At 35.4% G+C, this 27,073-nt stretch overlaps 1 protein-coding gene and 1 pseudogene across 1 annotated transcript in view; one reads left to right on the top strand and one right to left on the bottom strand.

Moving 5' to 3' along the window:
- Ankrd31 (ankyrin repeat domain 31) overlaps positions 1-27,073 on the bottom strand; it is a 241,722-nt gene that overhangs the window by 25,157 nt on the left and 189,492 nt on the right. Inside the window, exons 19-22 of the mRNA XM_063258367.1 lie at positions 26,955-27,042; positions 26,129-26,225; positions 18,477-19,452; positions 437-577 (exon numbers count right to left, since the gene is read on the bottom strand). Of these exons, the coding sequence (XP_063114437.1) occupies positions 437-577; positions 18,477-19,452; positions 26,129-26,225; positions 26,955-27,042 (1,302 nt within the window). The remainder of the gene's footprint in view (positions 1-436; positions 578-18,476; positions 19,453-26,128; positions 26,226-26,954; positions 27,043-27,073) is intronic.
- Positions 4,438-9,193, top strand: LOC134478178 (U1 small nuclear ribonucleoprotein A-like; annotated as a pseudogene).

The following is a 27,073-nucleotide window of genomic DNA, read 5'->3' as shown; positions in this document are numbered from 1 at the left end:
GCTATGGGCAGAAATGAAAGTTCAGTGTAATTTCTGTGAGTCTTAGGCTTCTTGCCTGTTCTTTTGTACTTAGGGGAAGATTTTGCTTTATTAGAATAATAGCAACATGTGTTAACTACATTATTAATGCATTAGTGGCCCCAAATTTTCTATCTGGAGTCACAAAGACCTAAAATCTATGATGAGGAAAAAAGGCAATTGTGGCAATACAGTCTTTACGCTGAGGTAAAGAGAGGGAAAGAGGGGATGCAGTCAGTCCCATGGCTGTGCTCACAGGAATGCTGGCAAATACAGCTGCTACGCAAAGCGCAACAGAGACATGAGCACAAAACCAGGTTAGAGACTGCTCATATTTCTTCTAAAAAACATTTTGTCACAAAAATATACATCTTTCCAATTGAATATGATGTTACAGACAAATTTAAGAAAGACTCACCTTACTCCAAGCATAATTCCAGGTAACACGACTGTCACCTCCAAGAAGATCCTTCAGCCATGTGACTGGGTTTTGATAAATCTGACCATTTTCTACCTTAATTTTACCACTCAATAAAATACTGGCCTTGTGGGTAGCCTCCTAAAGTAAAAAAAAAAAAAAAGTTAAGATATCTTTACAATGAGTGAACTTGTTTCTGGCCATGATGAAATAAGAGGGACCAAATTTAGCCTTAATCAAAAGCTGATATGAAATAGTAGGTTTGCAAGAAGCCTACAAAGCAACAAAGGACAGAGATCCCTGTGTGGTAAGAACTTCATGTGACAAGTCCTAAAAGTGCCTCAGGTTACTGCTCTGAGACAGCTTCCAAGTCACAGTGTGAGGAAAGAGAAGTCAGGCAAAGCCTGTAGACTCAAAGATGATAAGACAGTGCCAAAATTCCAGGGACAAATACCTGCAGGACAAAGCACCTAAGAAGAAAGAAAGAAAAAAGAATCTTGTAACTTGTCAGAAGGTCCTCCTTAAGTGATCAGTGGGTATGTGTAAGGAAACTGACCAAGATTTTTGAAAAAATAACCACTTGAAAGGATTAGAGCTGCCAGGCATAGTGGAGCATGCCTGTAATCCCAGCCATCAGGAGGCAGAGGCAGGAGGATTGCTTCAAGTTTGAGAATAGCTTGGGCTACAAAGAGAGCTTAAGACCAGCCTGAACTGCACAATGAAACTCTGTCTCAAAAAAATAAACAAACAAATGAATGGGGAAAAAAAAGGAAGGAAGGAAGGATTATAGGTAAGGATGTCATTATTCTCACAGGGCAGGAAGAAATGTCCATAACAAGAAAATAAAAACTTGAAGGCTGGTGAGGCATTTTTAGGGTACGTAAGTAGTAGTAAATAGCCCCAGGGCCAGGTATATAGCTTAGGGCCATAAGCACCTGCATGACAAGTGTAACCTCCCAGTCCAAAAAAAAAAAAAAAAAAAAAAAAAGAAAATAGCTCTAGACTTGCTGTACCAATTACGTGCAAGAAATCTTAACAACACTCAAAAGGATCAAACTACTTTCAATATTTATAATTTAAAGGTATTCTAGAACAAATTTCCAAAAAATTTATAAGTAATAAAAAATATCCAGCATTCAGTGTGGCAAATTTCAGTGTGTAAGATCCAATTTAAAAAAACCAACAAGTCTCAAATTCAATAATATTAGCATAAAATAAGTAATCTTATCAAAAGTCAAATACTGTCTGATTGGATTTAAACATAAAGATCCTATGATATAGTGCATATAGGAGACAGATATGACATTCAAAATCAGGTAGATTGAAAGTAAACAGATGGAAAAGTATAACACAAAAAGAGTAACTATAAGAAAACCGGAATAGATATTCTAATACAGTATCAGACTTACTTTATTTTAAAGTAAGACTTTAAAACAAAAATTGCTACAAAGACAAAGAGGGACATTTTATGTTAAGAAAACCACTGAATCAAGAATATAAGACAGTTATAAACATGTATGCGCTTAAAATACAGAAGAGAACAAAAACACAGAATTAATTGAACTGAAGGGAAAATAAACAATTCAAAAATAAGAATTGTAAAACATCAATACCCTACTTTTAGCAAGAAGGTATACAAGTCAAAAAGGCAGAAGTAAAAGAAGACTTCAACACTATAATCTAACCAGGCAATAGGCATCTATATAAAACTTCATTCAACAGAAGGGAAGATACATTCTCAACTGTACATGAACATTCTCCAGGATAAAGCATTAACTAGTAAGGCCATAAAATAAATCAAAACATGTTTATAAGAACTGAAACAGGGGCTGGGGATTTAGCTCAGCAGCATAAGCGCCTACCTTGCAATGGAATGAAATTAGGAGTAAATAACTGAAAAAAACTGGAATACTCACCATCGTATGAAAATCAAACAACCTATCTCTAAAGAAACAATGGAGCAAACAAGTAATCAAAATGTAAATTACAAAATACTTTCAGAGGATGAAAACAAAACACTGAAACTTAAGAGTCTGCAGCAAAAACAAGGAGTTGAAAAGATACAGCTTAAAAATGCCTACATTAAAAAAAAAAAAAGATCTCTGTTGAACAACCTAACTTTTAACATCAGACAGTGGGAAAAAGAGCAAAATAAACAGAAGTAATTAAGTCATAAGGATTGGTGTGAAAATAAGTAAGATAATAGAAACAGTTGACAAAAATCAGTAAAACCAAAAGTTAACTTTTTCAAAAGTTCCAACAAAACTGGTAAACTTTTAACTTAAGACTTAGAAAATTAATGTCTCAAATTACAGAAATCACAAATGAAAATGGAAACATGATTTTACAGAAATAAAAAAGGTTTACAAAACAATGCTATGAATATTTGCATGTCAATAAATCAGATGAAACAGACAAATTCATAGAAAGATAAAATAACAAAACTGACTCAAAAAGAAACACCTCCAAAGTACTGTATCAGTAAATGGACTGAATTAGTCATTTAAAAATTACCTACACAGCAAGATGGTTTTATTGCTCAATACAATAAAACATTTAAAGAACACTTAATATCAATTCTTCACAAATACTTCCAAAAAACAAGAGAAACATTTTGAAGTCTTTCTATAAGGGTAGACAAAGCAAAGCAAAGACAACATACGAAAACTAAAAACCAATATCGTTAACAAATAAGGATGCAAAATACTAGCAAATCAAATCCAGTGACATATAAAAAGACCATGACCCAGGATGGAGTTTATTCCAGGAATGCAAGGTTGATTTAACATTGTAAAATTAATTAATGGCATATTCTACTATTAATAGAAAAACAAAAAAATTATACATGTTCATCTCAATCTTTTTATATAAAAGAGCATTTGACAAAATCCACTACTCTTTCATGATAAAAATACTCAACTAACTGGGAGTAGTGAGAAACTTCACTAGTCTGACAACCAAAATAAATCCACACCAAGAATAATCAAAATCCCAGAAATTCAACACAAGAACAAAATATTTAAAAAGCTGTTAGAAAAAAGAAACAGATCACCTACAAAGGAAAACCTGTAAGACTCATGACAGACGTCTCAATCCAAACTATCAAGTTAAGAAGAGATTGGAGGGAAGTATTTCAAGTCCTGAAAGAAAACAACTTCCAACCCAGATTGATGTATCCTGCAATATTATCTTTCAAAATTAATGGAGAAACAAGATACTTCCATGACAAAGAACAACTGAAGGAATTTATGACGTCAAGCCAACCCTACTGAAGGACGTTCTAGAGAGAGATAAAAATGATGATTCCAGGAATGGCGACAGAGGTTGATCAGCCAAGCAAGGCAAGCAATTGAATGGAGGGGAAAAGTAGGCAGCCAGTGGCGACCGCTGCCTACTTTGAAAATAGCAAGGCAAAGATGAGCCAGTGCGTGTTCACTATAACCATTAATATACATGGCCTCAATTCACCAATAAAAAGAAACACAAGCAGAGTATATCAGGAGACAGGATCCATCAATACGCGGTATATGAGAAACATATTTAACTCAAAAGAGGGGTTGGTTCATAGACTTAAAGTCAAAGGAGAGAGAATAATACTCTATGTGACAGGGAACCAGAAAGAAGTGGGGATAGCCTGCCCATCAGCCGCAGAGTGGACAACAAAGGTACGGCATGTTTATATAATAGAAAGTTCTTCAGCTATAAAGAAACATAACCTTGAGGCTCTTGTAGGTAAATGGATACAACTTAAATCATGCTCATGGATGAAATGGTTGAGTCACATGGGTGAGTATCATGTTCTCTCCCTAGTACAAAAAAAACTAAACAAGTTAGTGGGATCCAAAATGCACAATATATATTGTGAAAGTGAAAGGGGAGGAAGTATCTAAAAAGGGAAGGCAGTGGCCATTGTTAATGTATTATTGTGATTTGAATCTGTATTGTTTTCATTGTTCTGTTTATTCTGTTTTGCTTTGTCTAATTTTATTATATTTGACGGCATGGACGGTTATTTCAAAGATAACAAAATACAGTAGTCATTATTCATTTCCTATTATCTTGTTTTGAAGCCTGCTACTGCTTTCATTGTTTTGATTGATTTTATTGTATTGTTTTGTTTGATTGCATTATGCCTGATGATATAGACAACTACTTTGAACATAACAAGAGATATTACAGTAGTTGCTATTGTTTTACTATTGCTTTAAAGTTTTTGTATTGCTTTCACTGTTTTTATTGGTTTTATTCTGTACTATTTTGTTTGAGTATATTATGTCTGATGGTATTGGCAGTTATTTTGAAGATAACAAGAGGTATTATGGTAGCCATTACTGATCTCCTTTTATCTTGTTCTGAAGTCATGTACCATGTTTATTGTATTGTTTTGATTGACTCTATTCTGTTTTATTTCATTTGGTTTTATTCTCTTCAAAAAATAATGAAAGAATTGAAAATATATCCATTCATTAGATATAATTCATATAGAAAATTTAATGGAATTTCTAAAAATTTACTACAAGTAGGAAGTTTAGCAAGGTTGGACGACTAGAGCTCAACAAGCAAAAATCAAGTCCTATACATTAGCAATAAAACTCTAAAAATTAAAAATTTAAGGTCTGTATCACTTACAACATCATCAAATAAATGAAATACTTCAGGATAAACTTAACAGAAGGTATAAGAGAACTAAAAACTGACTCCCACACTGCTTAGACAAATCAAAGAAGATCTAAATATTTAAAGACATACCACATTCATGGATCGAACAATTTAATATTGCTAAGATGTCATTTCCTCTGAAAGAACCCACAGACTTAATGAAACACCAATTAAAATAGTAACAGCCTTTTTTGGGTAGAAATTGACAGACTCATTCATATGGAATCACAGAGAACCTAGACTAGCCAAAATACTTTTGAAAAACAATTCGAAGACTAATACTGCCGGAATTCAGGATTTATTACATTGCTACAATAATCAGGATAGTTTAGTACTGACAAGTAGACAAATAGATGAGTAAAACAGAATAGGGAATCTACTGATTTTTGACAAAAGTACACAGGCAATTCAAAAGAGAGAATACTTTTTCAACACATACTGTTGGAGCACCCAAATATCCAAATTCAAAAAGATGAAAAAGGATTTTACTTTATACTATATATAAAAATTAATTAAAAATGAATTATATCCCTAAATGTAAACCAAACACTTTAAAACTCAGAGAAAATCTGTCACTTTGAGTCAAATAATTATATGACATGAAAAGTATAACCTATAAAAATATAAACTGTATCAAAATGATAGGCTTCTGTTTTTTAAAAGATAATGTTGCATATGAGGCCTCCCTAACATAAGCAAACAGGCCCACACTGACAACGTGGCATTCCTAAGGGCATGACCACCTAAACTGCCTCTATATTTTGCTTTCGATGGCACAGGACAACAGAGGCATGGACTAACCAACCAACCTGATACTGGATAAAGATAATACACTTAGACAGAAAGGAGCAATCAGACCCCATGAGTGCTGCCATGAAATATGACAGTCCATGGGAAGCCCTGCCCCAAGGCCTACTTAAGCAAAGAACTGAGGGAATATCATGCTTCCCAACTACCAAGGGCAGCAAGGACACACCCTAACTTGGACAGTAATCACAGTCTGAGGGGAATGGATATAGGAGCCTCTGCTGCAGGGAGGGGACCTCAAAAACACAGAGGGCCCTTAAGCTAGGAGAAAAATGTTTTGACTGGCTGGAACCCAAGACTGCAGATCTTGGAAAGAAATCACTCATCCAAAGACAGAAGAATGTTTTCTTTGACTAAACTCTTCTTCAATTTTCATATTTTATTATTTTCTCGTTAGTTCATTGGGTTTTCTTTGGGTAGGGGGTTGTGTTTTTTTATCCCTTTGTTTGACTTTTATTTCTTTAATATTTTCTCTTTTTCCCTTTCAACGTTTTTCTCTTGCTTATTATCATTCTTTTTTATTTTAAAGAGGATAAAACAGAATAAAACAAATCACAACATACCAGTGTTAAGAGATACAGGAGTTCAAAACATTATGAAATTAACAATAGTTATCATAATGCCTTTTGAGGTCTTCAAAACAGTTGCAGGTAACTTCCAACATAGTAAAGATCAAACAGAATAGAATGGAATAGAAACAATAAAAACAAACAATGAATATAATAAAGGATTTCAAAACAAACCCATATTCAAAACTGCTACCATACTGTATTTTGCTATCTTTGAAATAGCTGCTCCTGTCATCAGATTTGACACAATCAAACAAAAGAAAATAAAACCCAACCCAACAAAACAATGGAAATGATATACAACTTCATAACAAGACCATAGTGAATCAACAATGGCTTCAGAAGGAGATTCCCCCCTAGATGCCACACTCCGCACTGCTATCCTCTGAACCTATGATCAGACCACTGGCCCTAGACCTGCAGTGTTAGTGAAACACCAAAGCAGTGCATCCAATTGCATTTCACCTCCATAGCTATCATTATAGCCTGTGTTTCTCTGGATAAGCCGGTCACTTATCTGGGGTGGGGTAATTGGTACTTCTTGTTTGCTAGCCTGTGCACTAGAAAGGGCTGAGGTTTGGCTGTTCCCAGTTTGGTGGCAGCCTGTGCATGGTGCTGGTACCTAGACTGGGCTTGTTTGCTGGTATGACCATGTCTTTTCTACTCTCAGTCTGTGAATGGTACTGACTGTGAATGGGTCTGGCTGTTTCTGGTTCAGCGGTGGCCTGTGCATGGTGCTGGTTCCCAGACTGAGCATGTTTACTGGTGTGGCCTTGTTCTCTCTCCCCACAGTCCATGAATGGCCTATCATTCTTTTACAGGCTATATTTTGTTCTTTTGTCTTCTTTTTGAATCTGCTCTTTCCTGTATTTGTTTTCTAATACTACTAATTTCTTTTTATGCATCACTAGAGTTCCCCTACCTCACTTTCCTCTCCTCATATCCCACTGATTATTTTTTCAAGTTTTACAATTTTCATTCCCTGGTTCCCATATCCTCTATCTTTATAGTATAATTACTAAACTTTATGAACCTCTAGGTAGCTAGTTAAGTTTATATGACTGTTGTTCAATACTATTTTATCATTAGAACAGGTAAAGTTCCATTTAATAGATATTTACTATAGGTTACAATTTGATGCTGATTTTAATACTACAGTCAAGTTGGTATAGTCATGCTGTTACTTGTTTTTCTTGGGATGCTAATATCTAGTTTGGAGTTATTAACAATACTGTGCTATTGTCATAAAATAAATAGTACTGGACATAAAATCAGATAAACATCAATGCAAATATAGTGAGTGACAAAGAACGCCAACCAAAAAAAATGAAAACAATAGATCAATCTCTTCAATGAATATAGATGAGAAAATCCTCAATGAAATCCTTGGAGTACTGGGCAAATATGCTGCAACCTCCCATACCAAGTAAATGGAGGTGGTCACATCCTGGAACAGAGGCAAAGCAAACAGACATGCCCAGAAAATACCACTGAAAAACAGACATCAGCAAAAGATGATTCCATAGAAGAAACAAAGCTTTCCACTACAGTCAACTGGGAAACTGGAAGTCTCAACAAAAAACAAACAAACTGACAAATTAAAAAAAGAGACATGGGAAGTGAAAATAAATAAATAAATATATACATACATACCTCCTCACATTTCCAATTCCCCAAAGCAGATTGATGGAGACTCAAAGGGGAAGAAACCACAAGTCACACAGTCAAATTATTTGAAGTGATATCAAAGGAGATAAAAAGCAGATAATAAGGTATTTGGAAAAAACTCATAGAAGACAGAAATAAAAGGTAATGGGCCAAACAAAATGATCAATGAGTCTGCAGAAGACATTAATAAAAACCTAGGTGGTCTGGTCTGAAGAGTTTGGTGGGCACTCCTTGCTGAACCTGCAGCCCTGTTGTCCTACCAAAACAGTTCCCAAGACCTGTCCCTACTACACTACTTATATCAACAACCTTAATGAGATCAAGAAAGATGAGCTGAAGACACCCTGTACACTATCTTCTCCCAGTTTGGCCAGATACTGGATATCCTGTTGTCTTGAAGATGAGAGTTCAGGCCTTCATCATTTTTATCAGTGCCACCAATGCCCTGGGTTTCCCCTTCTATGACAAGCCCATGCACACCCAGTATGCCAAGACTGACTCAGATATAACTGCCAAGATGAAGGTTACTTTTGTGGAACAGCCCAAGAGCCAGGAGACACAATTGCCAAGAAGGCTGTGCAGGGTGGGGTGGTAGCCCCTGTGGTGGGACCTGTCCAGGACCTTGTCCCAGGCATGCCACCAATAACTCAGACCCCCATATCATGTATCACATGCCGGGCCTACCACAAAACGTGTTGCTTCCTGGTATGATTCTGTCTCCAGGCCTTGAACCAGGGCAGACTCCCCCTATGGCCATGCCCTAAAGCAGCTTATGAAAAGACAGATGCTTCCTGCCTATCCTCTCTAGGTGAATCCACCAAATCACATCCTGTTCCTCACCAACCTGCCAGAGGAGACCAATAAGCTCAATTTGTCTATGCCCTTCAACCACTTTCCTGGCTGAAAGAAGCTCTCCCTGGAACCTGGGTGGCATGGTATCGCCTTCGTGAAGTTTGACAATAATTAGATGCTGGCAAGGGCTGCTAGTGATATTCTGCAGGGCTTTAAGATCACCCAGAACAATGCAATGAAGATCTCCTTTGTCAAGAAGTAGCACCTTTTCCCCAGGTCTATCCCTGCTCTGCACATCAAGACCCCTCTTCTATTTGGCTCAGTCCCTTAAGTTAAGCCCAGCTTTGGGGGCCTTCTTAGTGTCCTGTGTGAATGCAGAGCACTGTACCCAAAGTCTGACCCCTGACATTGCCTGGTATTAAAGTGTTTTTTGAGGTGTTTTTTTCACAATAGATAAATAAATAAATAGCTAGCACAGCTAAACAAAATGATTCAAAACATGAACAGTGTAAAAAACAATTAGTGTTCATAAAAAGGATCTAACTATAAATTCAGATTAATGTCAGGATTACAAGACAGGGCTGTAGTTGATACCTAATTAATGAGGAGAACCTTAAAAAGAACAAGAGAACATGAAAAATGGATCTAATAGCTCCTAGATGATGCAAAAAAGATTTACTGGAAGTAGTGAAAAATCAGAAAACAGCACAAATGGCATAAAAAACCTGCCTACTGATATAAAAATAAAAACCTTTCAAATAAAGGTAAGAAGAATTTAAATGAGGTGTATAGAGCCTCAAATAGCCATGATCAGAAAAAAATCTCTCCATAATACATTATAGTCATCATATTGCAAGTGTAATAAAAGAACAGAATCTTAAAAGTGGTTGGAGAAAAACAATTAACTTGTTATTAAAGGTAAATCTAAAAAACTCAACACAAATCTTAATGGGTCACACAGTTTGGAGTCAACAGTTTCAAACCCTGAAAGAAAAATTTTCCAATCCAGGTTGATACATTCTGAAAAATTACCTTTCAAAATTAATGGAGAAATAGGATATTTTCATGGTAAAGAGTACCTAATGAAATTCATGCCCAACACTTCAAAAAATTCTCAAAGGTATTTCAGAAAGAGACAAACTAACAATGACAAAAGGTCTAACAGACTGAATAGACCGGGAAGCTTAAGCAGTGTGGCAGAAAGGAAAGATAAGGAATGAGCAACAGGAAGGTAAGGCAATGGCAGAGGAAGTCCATACCCACCCATACTTACTGTCAATGTAAATGGTCTTGAATTGCCAATCAAAAGACAGTGACAAAATGTATCAAGGAACAAAATCCAATGCAATGTTACATAAAAGAAATACATTTAACCCAAAAAGAAATTCATAGACTAAAAATAGAGGATGGAAAACAATAATCCATGGAATGAGAATCTGAGAAAAAGGGTCTCTGGGTCTCCTACATTCAGATAAAGTGGTCATCCAGTCAAAACTGATCAAAAAAGGCAAAGATGGTCACAACATATTGGCTAAGGGAAACACTGAACAGGAAGAGGTAACAATTACTAATATATATGCACTGAACAACCACACACATAATTTCATAAAATAAATACTACTGGACATAAAATCAGATAAACGTAAATGCAAGTATAGTGACGGACCAGGAATGCCAGCCCAAAAAAGAAAACAATAAACCAATCTCTTCAATGAATATAGATGAGAAAATCCTCAATAAAATACTGGCAAACAGAATACAATAAATCAGCAAAAAGACTGCACATCAAGACCAAATAGGCTTCAGTCTAGGGATGCAAAGAAGAGTCTACACATAAATCAATAAATATTATACATAACAAAAACAGAAGCAAAGACAAAAATCCCATGATCATCTCAATAAATGAAAAAGCCTTTGATAAAATTCAACATCCTTTCATGATAAAAAATTTAATAAAATAGATACTGAAGGAGCTTATACCAACTTGATACAAAGTATTTATGAGGAAAAACTGAAAGCTTTCCTTATAATCAAGGAATCAGGAACAAGACAAGGATATCTACTGTTACAACTCCTGTTCAACATAGTAATCAGAACATTAGCAAGAGCAATTAGGCAAGAAAAAGAAACAAAAGGGTTATGTATTCAGAAGGAAGAAGTTGAATTATCACTGCTAGCAAATGACATGATCCTTCTATTAGAAGACCCCTCAAAATCCACCAAAAGACTCTTAGAATAACTAAATTCAGTAATGTAGCATGATATAAAATCAACACAAAACGCAAAAGTGTCCTGCATACCAATAATGAACCTATTGATAAATAAATCAGGAAAACACTACCATTCATGATAGCACCAAGAAATGTTAAATACAGCCAAATTTCAATTGTGAGTGGCATGGTCTGTGAATGTTCTACAAGACAAGCAAACATTTCTAAGAAATTTAAAATTGATAAATGAGTGATGTCTTGCAATACAAGCAGTATGTTATGATCAATGTCACATGATCACAACTGGTTGTCCTCTCTCCCTTTTGATATATAAGTGCTTTAGATTACAAGTGGAACAAATTATTCTTGCAAATCAAGGTTTTATTGTACTTAGGAATTAATGTAACTAGGGAAGTGGAAGACCTCTATAATGAAAACTACAGCACTCTGAAAAAGAAAATCAAAGACATCATAAAAGGGGAAGATATCCCATTATTCCACAGAACCAGTACAGTCAAAATGGCCGCATATCCAAAATTGACACAAAGTTACAATCAAGATACTACCAGCCTTCTTCACAGAAATGGAGAAAACAAGTCTAAAATTCATATGGAACCAAAAGAGACCCCGAATAGCAAAACCAACCCTGGATAACAAAAGCAAAGAGGGAGACTCCACAATCTTGAACATGAAGTTATATTGTAAACTGGGGCAAAAACAGCATGGTAAGGCTGGGCATGGTGGCACACACCTATAATGCCATCACTTGGGAGGCTGAGGCAGGAGAGTCATTGAGTGTTTGAGAGTAGCCTGGGTTATGAAGCGAGCTTAAGGCCAGCCTGCATTGTATAGTGAGACCTTTTCTCAAAAAGTTAAAAAAAAAAAAAAAACCCAAACCAAATAAACAACAAAAAGAAAACAAAAGAACAGCATGGTACTTGCACAAAAACAGACCTGAGGATCAATGTAACATAGTAGTGGATATAGAAACAAGCCCAAGCGTGTTAAAGTATTGATCTTTGATAAAGGGACCAAAAACATACTCTGGAGAAAATATAGCCTCTTATAAATGGTGTTTGGAAAACTGGTTATCCACATGTCAAAGACTGAATTTAGCCACGTATTTCTCACCAAACTAAAATCAAAGAACTAAATATTGGAACACAAAATCTTAACCTGCAATAAGATAAAGTAAGTATAACTTCAAGTTATAGGCATGGGCAAATAATTTCTGGAAATAACTCTGGCTGTACATCAAATAGTACCAAGAATCAACAAATGGGGTCATATCAAGTTAAAAATTTCTGCATAATGAAGGAAACACCCAACAGAATGAAAAGACAAATTACTGAATGGGGAAAAATACTGCCACTGATTCCACAGGGGACTAATATCTAGAATATATAAGAACTCAAAAAATTACTCTCCAAAAAGAACCAATCAAAAAATGGGTAAGTGAAATAAACAGATACTTCACAGAAGTACAAATGCCCAATAAAAACATAAAGAAATGCTCAACATTGCTGGCTATTAGAGAAATGCAAATTAAAACAACACTGAGATTCCATCCTATCCGAGGAAGAATGGCTATCATGAAGAAATCAAATAATCACAAATGCTGGCAAGGCTATGGGGAAAAAGGAGCACTTCTGGGTTATTAGTGTGAATGTAAACTAGTATAACCAGCATGAAAATCAGTATGGATAGTTATCAAAAAACTAAAAGTAGAAATTCCATTTGACTCAAATATGACCCTTCTAAGTATCTTCTTGAAAATGTTAAAAGAAATGATATGCAGAAAATAGAAATCAATAACAGAAGAAATCAGAGAAAATGGAGAGGCTCCTGGAAAATTAACAACTTATGCCTAAACAACCAGTGGATTACAGAAGAAATCAAAGAAGAAATTTAAAAATTTCTGGAAGTTAATGCCAATGACTGTTGAAAGCACCAAAACCTTGGTACACTATGCAATTAGAAATAAAAAAGGTAAACTTACAACAGACATTATCGAAATTCAGAAGATAGTAACTATTTTGAAAAATTATATTCCAAAAAATTAGCAAATTTTGAAGAAATGGACACATTCTTGGACTCCTAAAAATTACCAAAGCTAACCCAAGAAAACATGATACACTTAACAATCCAGTAGCAAGCAATGAAACTGACAAAATAATAAACAATCTACCAACTAAAAAAAACTCAGGACCTGATGGATTGACTGCTGAATTCTACAAAATCTTTAAGGATGTTATATCATCAATACTTCTCAAATTCTTCACAGCAACTGAAAGTAATGGAGCACTCCCAAATTCATTTATGGAAGTATTAGCATCACCCTGATTTCAAAACTGAACACAGATCCAAATGAAAAAGAAATCAATGGGCCAATCTCATTAATAAAAATAGATGAAAAATACTCAAGATATTAGCAAATAGAATGCAGCATATCATCTAAAAGATCATACATAATAACTAAGTGGGTCTTATCCCAGAGATACAAGGATGATTCAAAATATATAAGTCAAGCAATGTAGGGGCTGGGGAAATAGCTCAGTGGCACAGCACCTGCCTGGCAAGTGCAAGGTCCTGAATTTGATTTGCAGTTAAAAAAAAAAAAAACAAGAAATTTAATACATCACACAAACAGAAACAACATCAAAATCGTAAGATTGTATCAATAGATGCAGAAAAGGCTTTTGACAAAATCCAGCAGCCTGTCACAATAAAACCCCTGAAGGAAACAGGTTTAGACAGATTATACCTGAATTTGCTAAAGGTTATTTATGACAAACCAACAGCTAGCTTCTATGGGGGAACATTAAAATGATCTTTCCTAAGATCAGGAATAAGATAAAGATGTCCACCATTATTTCTTCTATTCAACATGGTAATTGAAACATTAGCCAGAGGAATTCGGCAAGAGAAAGAATAAAAGTGATACATATACGAAAGGAAGAACTCGAACTGGCATTATGTGCAGATTATATGATACTCTACATAGAAGACCCAAAGAATTTTACCAAAAGTCTCTTAGAGTATCCACATTCATAATTTTAGCAGGATACATAATCAACATACAAAATAGCTAGAATTTAAATACACCAATAATGAATTCAACGTGAAGGAAATTATGGAAGCAATACCATTCACAGTGGCTTCAAGAAAAATGAAGTATCTAGGAATTAAGGAAGGAAGTGAAAGAAGTTTACAATTTTGGGTAATAAGAGAAAAGTAGGAGGCCTTACAATATATGACTTCAAGCTATCCTACAAAGTGATGGTGACAAAAATGGCATGTTACTGGATCAAAAATACACATAGATCAGTGGAAGAGGACAGACAAAACATCCCTAGAAAAAATTCAACTATTTGATCTTTGGTAAAGGGACAAAAAATTTATGTAGTTGCAGGAAAGATGGCCTATTCAACAAGTGGTGTTGGGAAAATTGGATATCTGTTCACAGAAGAATGAAAATAGACCCTTACCTCTTGCATATACTAAATTAAAAATAGATTAAATATCTAAACATAAAACATCCTGGAAGATAAAATAGGTAAAATACTTGAAGCGATAGGTGTAGGAAAGAATTTTCTATATAAACTCTCAAGTGCACAAGAAGTAACAGCAAAGAATCAACAAATGAGATTGTGCCAGACTGAAAAGCTTCTGCACAGCAAAAGAACCAATTAGTAGAATGAAGACATAACTTGCAGAATAGGAAGAATTTTCCAGCTACTACTCATAGGACTAATATCTGGAATATAAATAATTCAAAAAATTATACTGTTTAAAGACCCAGTCAAAAATAAACAAGATAAATGAACAGATACTTCACAGAGGAAGAATTGTAAGTGTTCAACAAATATATGAAAAAAGTTCAGTATGTCTGGCCATTAGAGAAATGCAAATTAAAACAACACTAAGATTCCATCTTACTGCAGAAATAATAACCATCAAGACATCAAATAACAACAAATGCTGGCATGGCTGTGGTGAACAAGAAATGCTCCTACATTGTTGATGGGACTGCAAACTAGTATAACCATTATGAATGGAAATTAGTACAGAAATTTCTTCAAGGACTAACGTTAGAAATTCCATATGACCAAGCTATTTCCTCTCTAGATATTCTCCCCAAGGAGTTAAAGACATCACACCACATTGCCACATGTATACCAGTTTTTTTTTTTTTTTATTGGTACCAGGGATCGAACTCATGATTGCCTGCTTGCAAGGCAGGTGATTATGCCGCTGAGCTAAATCCCCAGCCCCAACCAAAGTTTAATAGCAACACAATTAATAGCTTCATTCTAGAAGCACTCTGTATAACCAGCAACAGGTGAATGGATAAAGAAAATGCAGTATCTGTATATAATAGAATACTATTCAGTTATAAAGAAGGATAAATTTGAGATATTTGTAAAAAAATAGATGCACCTGGAAAATATAAAGATGAGCAAAATAAACTAGACATACAAGCTTAAAGTATCTCTCATTTCAGTAAGGCAAATTACAAATAAAGAGAACAATATAAGATAGAAGGGGACAAAGGGATGGATCTCTTATAAATGGGAAAGGGTCCACGAGACCAAGGATGAGAGGTGAGGGAGAATGAAAGGACAAATAAGTAGAATTAAGGACAAATAAGTAGTATAAAGACAAGCCATATATAGGAGCCTAATGATCTCAAAGAATGTAAACATTATATGTCATAAACATGAACAAAGGTTAATAATATCAAAGAATGAGAAGGGGGAAGGGAAATTAGACAAGCAGGTAATGAGGAGAGAATGGGAAGGGGACTGAAAAAAAGAAGCTATATTATGTCCATGCTTCTACTTACCAAAAGGATGGCAAAATGCATCTACTGCAAACACATACTAATGAAAAATTTAAAAAGCAAGACATCATACTACAGCAGTATATGGATTTCTACATTTATAGGAGCTCAATTCATAATAGTTAAATCATTAGAAGTGGACTATAAGTCCATGAACAAATGAATGAATGAAAAAAATGTGGCATTTACACATAATGGAGTACTATCTGCCATAAAGAAGGATAACGTTGAGTTATTTGCAGGAAAATGGATGCACACTGATACCATAATATTAAGTGAAATAAATCAGATATGCATGTTTAAATATTACATGGTTTTTCCAATATGAGAAACCAAAACTACAAATACAGAGCAAAATAAAAGACAGACAATAGGAAGCAAAGAGAGAGAGAAATATTTCTTGAATGGGAAGAGGATCAAAAGATGGAGGAACATGAAAGGAGTGAAAAGAGATGCAAAGACAAACTGAGACGTGTTATATACATGTACCAACTTCACACAAAGAATGTACCGCAAACATGTACTAATAAAACATTTTTAAAACCTCTCAGTAAATCTATTAAACATGAAAAAGTTTAAAGAGACAATTTTAAGGCACTGAGAAGTCATGCTAGATAGATGGATATTTGCATACATGCTTGTATGCATGTATATCTCAAAACACACTAAGCCACAACTAGAAAATAGGTAACAAATTTGAAGAGATGCTTCACCAAAAGAATAAATATGCACAGTAAATAATGTAGCTGTTCAGCATCATTAATCATTATGGACATGCAAATTAAACCCACAATGATAACCTATTACACATATATACCTATCCCATTATATACAATACTCACATTTACACTACATATTAGCATGAAAGACTGTTAATTAAAATTGAAAGACTGATAGTACTAGGCATTCACGATGATATAGAACTATACCTCTTATATACAACTGGTGAAAATGTAAAAATATTTACAAATAACTTTAGCATTTTCTTCTTAAAAAGTTAAATGATAATGATTTATTAACTTTATTCCAAGCTATTTATCCAGGAAAAAAGAAAACCTATGTTACACCACATTTGGTATACCACAAGCTATGCACCAAAATTCATAGAAGTATTATATGTAATAGGCAACAACTAGAAACAACCTAAGTGTCTATGACAGGTGAACTGATAAACCATGTAATACTACCCAAGAATAAAGAGAGGAATAAACTATTGATACCTACAAGAAGAATCTCAAATAATTAAATTCAGAGAAAAAGTCAGATAAAATGAGTATATAATGTATAACTCCAATTATCTAGAATTCTTAGCAATGAAATCTAGTACATAGATGCACAAAGCAGACCAGTATTTAACTAGGAACTGGTAAGGGAAAGGAGGGGAGTAAAGGAGGCATACAAGGGACATTTTGGGACTAAAGGATAGTTTATAATCTTGTTTTTGGTCATGACTTCATAGATGTCTGCACGTCATAACTTCCCAAATGGCACACTTTAAATATATACCATGTTTTAACATGCCAGCTATAGCTCAATAAAGCTATTAAAGAAAGAAAAACAGTTTAAATATGAAAAACTCTACTAAAATTATGTATGGCTGATCCAGACAAGTAAAAATTTTCAGTATTTGAGTTAATATAACTAATCTACTAAAATTTGAGGTGCCCTGGCTAATCTTAGTACTACTTAGCAATAAGTTGGCCAACAAATGAGCAAACTAGAATACTGAGAGATCTGAGATCAAGTCATTAATTTGGTCATAAAACTGTGATTCGCACCTTTAAAATTACGTTGCTATATTAACTTACAAGTAAAACTTACTGACTAGAAAATGCTTTGTTATCCAGAAGTGAGAAGTGCTGGAAACAGGGATCATTCAAATTAAATTCTGGTTTGCCTGGACCCATTTCTGTTAGACTGATCCATAACCAAAGAGGGATTCAAGGACTCTGCAGTCTTTAGCACTCTAAATTCCTCTTCCAAAAGTGAATGTGATGGAAGAGGACAGGAAGCATGGGGCAGGGAGTACTGGGAATTGAACTCAGGACGCCTGCCAGGCAGGTGCTACACCACTGAACTATCTAACATATCTAACAGAATCTTTTTTCTTCTTTCACTTTTATGAATAAATGGTAGTGTTTTTAATTGAGTCACATTACCTAAACTCCAACTCACTCTTTGGTTCTAAATTGTGCTTCTACAAAAGATGCATTTATACTTCTACCTTTAGGTGATGCTTTAGCAGTACACTGTTCATTTTTTAAAATCATTTTTGTAGTAATATAACTGACTATTTGTGCCTGAGAATCCAAAGGTACTTGTGACTAAACTATATCAGGACAATTTCATAAGCATGATTTCACTTGCTAAAAATACAGTAGTTCTGTTCTTCCACTCAAGAAGCCCAAGCAAACCTGTAAATACCTACACAATGTGACAGCAACATTTACTTACAAAAAACTTGCATGATTTTAGATTAAAAAAACAAATACCTGTGTTCTGAATTCCAAAACATCATTTCCTGGTTTAATTCTTCCTAGTAATATCAAATCTTTTATATGCATTAATTTCTTTTTAGGAGTTGTGCTGAAACTTAAAGGCTTTTTCATAGAATGCTGATGACCAGACTCAGAGGAAGAAGAGATCTGCCTGTCATTTGCACATGAAATGGTGGATGCTGTTTTTTTAAGACACGGTTTTATGGGATGTCCAGTATCAGTGCCTAAGACAGCACTGCTTTGATGTGGCAGAGACTCTGAGGCCCCACCAGCTGTTTTGTTTCCTCTTTTTGAATCACAATGGGAAAGGTCTTGGTGTGAAATAACAGTTGATAGAGGGGTATCATTTTGGGAAAGGATACTTGAGCATTCAGAAATATTTAATGTGCCTGTGGCAGAAGGACCACAAAATTCATGATTTTTGGCTACAGTTTCTGGAGGATCATTTTCTTTTTGTGAGTATTCTGCTTGAGCAATGAATGTAACATGCTGCGATGATAATTTAATCTCAGTGCTATCTGAATATCTGGATTTTGATAAGCCATTCAAGGTACAATCATTTTCATTTTGTTTTGAATTCATCTCATTTCCAGAAAATTCTTTCCTTCTCACTGCCTTGGAATTTAGACAGATGCTAGCATTTTGGCTATCATCCCAAGACTCTGGAGATAACAGTGTTCCTTGTACACTTTCACAATCAAGGTTGACAGAAGAACATGGACTTAATTGGGGCTTCACTAAATTTTCCAGACTGGAAAGCTCCTGGCTGTCCTTGTCACTGGAGGTGTCTAAACTGGATGGTAACTTCCTTAAATGAGGAATAGACAAGGATGTGACATTCTTGTAATTCTGAATTTTCAGGCTTATATTTTTCTGTTTTTTTGCTGCAACCAAAAGTCTCCTCTGTCTTGTGGCCAAATTGGCCAGTTGTTCTCTCAGGACTCCATGCTTAAATGACTCTATGGACACCCTACAGGAGAAACAGAAAGAGGAAAAATATAAATATGGTAGAAAACTTTTTAGCAGTTATTTAGATGTTAAAGATACTCTTTGAATTTTAAGCAGCTTGAAGTACATAAAAGTCTACCTTCACAATGTATGTAACTTCAGAGAGGAAACCGACCTTTAGAGCCAGGGATTTAGCTCAGCAGCACAAGTGCCTCTTTGGCAAGCACAAAGTCATGAGTTCTGTCACTGACATAAAAAGAAAAAGACAGAAAGACAGGAAGAAAGAAAGAAAGAAACTAACTCCTTTATTTAAAGTGAGTACTGTTTTTTAGGATATTTCATTTCATTTCATTTATATTCATTTCATTTATCAGTTTTGAGTCAAACATAAAAGAGAAATAAAACTTGGGTTGTCTGTCTAGATTGTTACTATCTTTGGTGAAAGGTACAAAGAAATTTGTGACTGAGGAATACCCTCATTCATTATGTTTGGGTGTTTTTATAAGTGGAATGGTGTATTAGCAAGTACATTTTGGGAGTAGTTCTACTTAGGTTTCCTTAGCTAGAGAGGAACAAGACTTTTATCAACAATCATACCTCAATTAGACTTGAGAAATACTAGTTTTTTTTTAATTTAAAGAGAAAAAAAACAAAAAAGGGTAGAAATACAGAATTTCAGAAAAATAAACAGTAAGAAATCACTATTTGATAAGTTACATATTGTCATCTTAGAAATAGTTGTTCAAGTTACAAAATTAAAGCATACAAAGTGATATTCAAATAATGACATTGCAAACAGTTCTGCTTTGTGATTCAACAAAAAGTAATATGGTTATCATTCCTATACACTTAATTTTTATTTTAAAGAGGGTAAGATTAAACATGTCAAAACAGAACAAAACAGTTCATAAGGAAACAATTTAAAGAAACACAGATTTCTAAGCAAGTCCACTGGAGATCTTATTGCTAGTTTTCTTCCAAATAGTTGTCCCCATCTTCACATACACTGAATATGTACTGGATATTATAGAACTAATCAGATCATTACAGGATGATGAAGGCTTTTTAGGTTTTCAAGACCTGATTTTGGGGAAATCAATAATGTCTACCATAATGTTTCTCAGTCTCTTTATAGAAGCTGTCATTATCTTTACGTGTGCTGAAATTGAACATAAGAGACTAGACTAATATCACTCTTAACAGTGAATGATAGTGTTGCTAGATTTCATATCATAACACTACAGAATTAGCACTGGGTTTCTTAGTGTCTCTTCTTCTTCAGAGCATCCATTCATTACATCGTGTATTATATAATCTGTTAATAGTTTAGAAATTCTTTTCATGTGTGACTCTCTACTTGTATATCTATCTTTTCTGTATTATAGGGAAAAACAGATCAAAACAAGACAACAAAATAAATTCCTAGAAAAATATGAAATGAAAAAGACATATAGGACCACAATATTAGGTGATATACAGTAGTTACTATGCTTTCTCTTGTTATTTTCAATAGAATTGTCCACATCATCAGGCATAACATAATTGAACATAACATTACATAGCTATTTTATTAAAGACACAACTTGGAAGATACTGTAGGATTTGAAAGCAGTTAATAATCAAAACCGGAATGGATATCTTTTACATCTTGTCATCTTCAGAGTAGTTGTCTCTACTCTTAAGACTTGATACTATCAAGTATACCAAATTTGAATAAAATCAGTCAAGGCAAAATAGTGGTTTAACAAACCAGCTTCAAATAAGATCAGTCATAGTAAGACAATGTAAGTAATACAGGGTTTCAGTTTAAGTTAATAAGAAATTAAGGATAGTTACTATGTTATTTTTGGGTTAGCTGTCTATGCCCTCAAATCTCATATGAGTTGACAGACCGGAACAAAATATAATCTAACTAAACAGAGCGATAAGATTATTTGTGGCTTTTAAATTCTGATACACTTATAACAATGTCCTCTGCCTTCCTTTTTTAGGCAATTCCTCACTTTTCCCCTTCTCAGGATGCTTTGTATATTTTGTATATTTGTATACAATGCTTTGTATATTTTGGGTCCCACTAGCTCCTATACTTTTTAATACTAGGGGGTCAACCTGTTATCTTGAGTGTTGCTGAACCTTTTTACCCCTGAGCTTAATCTTGACCTGTACTCCTTTACTTACCAAAGCCACAAAGGTTTTCCTTCCTTCCAGCTGCGTAGTTCTACACTGCACATGTGTCATAACTTTCCAACCTATCTGCCTTTTCTGGTTTTCTGTCACATATAGCATTGTTTTCTCATCTTTGACTTTCAGTTTATTAACCCTCTTTCAGGTTGAGTGTATTTCCTATTCAGAGCCTCTTGATGGATCCTGTCTCCTAATGTACTCTGTCTGTGTTTCTTTTTTGTTAGTGTATCAAGGCTATCTATATTAAAAATTATAGCTTACCGTCTCTGCCTCATCTCTGCTATTCTTTTGCTATTATTTGTCTACTTTATCCTTCATTCCACTGTATGCCCCATTCATTGAGGCCTCTCTGCCACTGTTGCTGGAATCTTGGTATTTTTTCCTCTCTCTCTCTTTGGAATGTCCTTCAGTATTTTTTGTAGGGTTGGGTTGGTGGCCATGAACTCCCACAGTTCCTCCTTGTCTTGGAAATATCTTGTTTCTCCATTAATTTTGAGAGAGAGTTTTGACAGGTACATCAGCCTTGGTTGGAAGTTGCAGGGCTTGATTATTTCCTCCCAGGCTCTTCTCGATTTGAGAGTTTGTGTTGATACGCCTGTCATTATTTTGATGATTTATCCTTTTTAGGTGATCTGCTTCTTTTCTCTAACTGCTTTTAATATTCTGTTCTTGTGGTGGATTTCTGGTATCTTGATTATTATATGTCTGGGTGTAGATCTGTTTTGGTTATAGGTGGCTGGAGTTCTATATGCCTCATGTATCTGGATATCATTTCTTTTTCCTATGCTTAGGAAGTTTTCCTTAATTATATCTGTAAATATTCTTTGTAGTTCACTTAGTTACTCCTTTGTAGCACACTTAGTTATTCCTGCTTCTTCGTTTATGTTTTTTATTCTTAATTTATAAATCCTCTTGTCATCTTCTAGCATTTGAATTGTTTCTTCCTGGTTCCTTGTTATTTTTAAGAGATCTTTTCTTTCATGATCACACATCATAAATGTCTCTTCAAGTTTCGAAAGGCTAACTTTAGTTTCTGTCAAGGCATTTTGCCAGCTTTCAATGGAGTTTTGAGTTTCCTGATAATCTCTTTGGATCTGTTTCATGTATTCTAGATTTCATGTATTCTACATTCTTCATGAAGGGTTTCTCTTTCTTTTCTGAGTCCCTCTGTTCTTCCATTTGTGTTCTCTTGGGAGGGGCTTATCATTTCTCTAATTAATCTTTTTATATCTTGCCTCACTTGGATCAGAAGTACAGCTTTAAATTCGTCTATGAGGTCACGAAGGTATTTCTTTATGTCCACTGATGCTGTGTTTAATATTGCATGATTACTGCACTGGTTCTCTTCTCTATTTACCTCTCCTGGGCTTATTTTCCCAGGGTCAGCGGCTGGAGGGTTTTTTAAAAATTTCTATCTCCTGTCATGTTGCTGATTTCTTTCAGACAGGTGTGTCTTCAGGGTCTCTGGCCCTCTGGGTATTGCTTAGGGTCTTTCCAAAGCTTGCTAACTGGGGTTTTGCTGTCCTCTCCAATTTGCTGTTATTTGAGGTACAAGCAAGGACACAGGGATGGTACAGGCTAGCCTCTAGCCTCTAAGCCAGTCGACCCACAATTTCCTTCAGGGACTTATGTTGTACCTTGTGGACATCACTGAGTCATGACCTTTTAGTCCTTGGCTATTGGGCCCAACCAGAGGCTAGCTTAGCCCCAGCAGAGGCCACCTATCCTCTCTGCGCCAGGGGCAGCCGACTGATACCACCTTGGTGCTGGGCTCTGCCCAACTCAAAAATGTCCTCCAGCCAGCGACAGCAGCCACGGGACCCAAACCCCAGGACTCACCAAGAATCAACGCAGCTTCTCCTCTTGACTCCACGCAGCGCCACGTCCTCCTGCCAAGGATTCAGGACTCAACAATTTCCGTTATCGCCAGCTGTGGCTTCAGCTCCACCTTGAATTGCATGATTCTACGGCGCTCCCAGCACAGCACACACTGGTCTCAGTGAGCGCACAGGGCTCCAGCCCTACACTCATGTTTTTCCTTCCTTCGCAGAGGTAGATTTTAGCTTGATGTGGTTTTTCTATGTCTAGATCAGCATCCTATCTCTTCAGAAAACTGTACGGCGCGGTGCTCGGCTTTGGCACCCAGGCGCATGGTCCTCTCTGTGGCCTCCTCCAGTGTGGGGCCCCAGAACCCAATTTCCAGTACTCACTGAGAGCCAATAAAGCTCTCCCCCTTGGCTCCACTTTAGATTGTGCCTTGTCTTCCCGTCAAGGGCCCAGGTACTCATCGACTCCTGTTATCGGCAGCTGCAGCTTCAGCATGACTTTGGATCGTCCAACTCCAGGGCCCGCCCAGCACAGCGTGGAACGGGTCTCAGTGAATTCCTTAGGCTGCAGCCCTCCACCTGAGCTTTTCCTTCCTCTTCCTACTTTTATTTTTCCCTTTGGTTTTCTCCTGGCTTAATAAAAATCATCCTCTAATCGTCTGGTCATCTCCACGCTGTCCAATTCTAGCATCTGAGCTGCCTTCCCTGCAGAGGCTCTCAATCCAGCCTCCCTATCAAGCCGCCATCTTTAAAACAAGAAATATTAGTTTTTAAAGTCATTACTGTAATTGCACTTTGAACTTATATGCAGACGCTTAGAGGTCCAGAGAAAACAGATCATCACATCTTCCTGACTCTGTGGGTCAAGCTCACTCCGAACTGCAGTATAGGAGACTTTGTTTCCAATGGTTCTCAAATTTTTTGGCCTCAGTATCTATTTACACTATTAAAAACTTATTGAGGAACCCAAAAGATTTTTGTTTATATAGATTATAATTATCAATATTTACTGTTTTAGAAATTGAAACTGAAAAATCTATAAAATACAAGAGTATGTAAGTATACATTACATTGGTCATCAGGTAGTCCATGGAAAATTCCACTGTATACTCATGAGCAAATAATACCTTGGTATTACTATAAAGACAATTTTGATTTCACATATTACTTGAAATCAAAGATCCACCAGGGATCTCTACATCATTCTTTAAAAGCTGGTGTTTTAAAATAAAGCAACAGAATAGTTATTTTGCCTTTCCTATTAAAGTTCAGAGTTGTTGGCACTAAACTGCCAAAAAATTATGTGTCAAAATTACACACACAGAAAGAGAGAAAAAGAAAGAAGAAATTAAATTAGCAAATAGCTGGTAGCATAAAATGCAAAAAGCTGGATAAAAGAGTAAAACCAGTGATAATATCACACTTAAATCTATGTGAAACAAAGAGTTAAGACAAAAAACAAAGATGCTCTCTTTAGATTACTCATACCAAGATTTGGAGTCTTAAAACAACATTAGTAAGAATTTACAAATTCCAACCCCAACTGATGAAAAACTTTCCAAGATTTCAGTAGATTGTTCACCATAGGACACTAAAGGAAAAATCAAACTAGCTTCTCTAATATCCCTAGAAAATATTCTCTGGTCAATTACCCATCTGCAGCTCATAAAAGCTCACCTGCTTGATGGTGCCAGAAAAACAATTTAGGAAACAAAAAGAAACTTAAGATATTTACTCACTGTTGAAAAGGCAAAATGAAGACAAAAGACAATGGACTTAGGAATACAAATTGAAAGTGATTTTCAAATAATTTCAGAAAACAGCTTTATTAGATGTTAAGTGATTATCAGACAACATAAAGAAAATAGAAAAATTAAATGTGAAAATAATAAGAGTACATATGTAACTAAGTCTATGGAAACTAATAAAAAATTCTCAAATAAAAAACATACACAGAACATTTTTTTCCAAAAAATCATGAGAAGAGGCATATAACTAATGCAGTATTATCAGGATGAAACCATAATAAGGACCCTGAAATATTGAAAGTATACACACACACACAAACCAACTTCTAGGCCATTTGTGTGCCACTGAGCTATATCCCTAGCCCAACTTTTTCAGATATTAAAACATTCTTTTATGAATATGTAAGTAATGAAGCAGAAAAATATCTTTCTGAAAAGTACAATTTCCCATGGATGTAACTGATGAGACCACCATAAAATGTCACTGTTTGGTCCTAAGCAATGTTTGTATCTTTAAAAAATCCTAGGTCTAACTGTTATTCATCATTCTTTTACTGTAATAAATACCGTAGATAACCAACTTATAAACAGAAAAGGTTTATTTTGGCTACTGGTTTTAGAGGCTTTAGTTCATGGTCAATTGACTCCAATGTTTTGGGCCTGTGATGAGGCAGAATATTATAGTGGGAGCAAGTAGTAGAGCAAAGCTACTGTTTGTTTCAAGGTCAAGCCATGAAAGAAGAGATGAAAAAGGAGGAGCCAATGTCCCAAAACCCTTTTGAGGGCTTTCCTCAGCAACTGGAAGACTTCACTAGGCCCCATCTCAGAGTTCTCCCTACTTCCCAACAATGCCCAGTGGGGCACTAAAATCTCAACTATTGCAGCACTGTAACTGGAAAAGAATTCACTACAGAAACTCAGTTATTCCATCTTCACTCACCTGTATTTTTTAGCCAAATCATCCCTTTCTGCTTTCTGTTTGGCAAGCACATTATCCAAAATCTCTTTTATCTCCAACATCTTTTCAATGTATTGTTCTATGAAGATGGTAATAACAAGTCAGTTAATTCAAGGAAAGCTTATTTTACATTTGGCCACACAACTCTACAGCTGAATTTTGAAAAGCAATTACTACCTACTCACTTTTCCAAACCTAAATAAAAGCTTACTTGATTACATAATTCTAAGGAAATGCCTTAAGGCATACTATAGGTAAAAAAATTACACCAAGAAAAAGCAGCCCACCTAAATTCTAATTGTTCTGCCCTACTAAGTTCTGGGAGCCTAGGTTAATCATGACCTATATGGTCAGCTAGTATATGTGTTCATCTAAAAAGCAGGAGGATCTTCTCTGCCCATGTTGCCACTACACAATGAAATTCTGATCTGTTTTTAGAGGTTGCAATAGCTGATTAAAGCTAAAGAACCAAGGAGCAACATAATCTTTAGTGATATGGTACACTTTCGGTCATGTCTTCATCTAAATATACCTCCTGTAGTTACTTACCTTGATCACAGTCCTGAATATCTCTAAAAATGATTCATATCATCTTGAATATAGATCTTTGTTAACAACTGAACAACTACTGGTGTGTATCACGGACTTTTGAGAATTAGTCATGCCTTAAATATTCTCAAATAAAAAGAGACCACTGTTTCAGCCAGTGAGAACATTAAAATAGACACGTACTTTAAGAATGAGGTAGCAATGACCCTCAATGCCTGAAACAATCATACTTGACTCTTGAGCATGAAAACACACTTACCTGCATCCTTAGGGTTTCTTATTTCAAACTCTAATAACTTTTCTTGGTTTTCTTCTACATCTTGTAGAATGGCACTGATGGTCTGATGCTATCAGATAGAAATATTAGAATTTTAACTA

This window comes from Cavia porcellus, unplaced genomic scaffold (assembly GCF_034190915.1).
Source record: "Cavia porcellus strain 051 isolate PalLab524CR breed Dunkin Hartley unplaced genomic scaffold, mCavPor4.1 scaffold_11, whole genome shotgun sequence".
Lineage (NCBI taxonomy): Eukaryota > Metazoa > Chordata > Mammalia > Rodentia > Caviidae > Cavia > Cavia porcellus.
The sequence above is the reverse complement of the archived record's forward strand: the minus strand, read 5'-3'. Positions and strand labels throughout refer to the sequence as shown.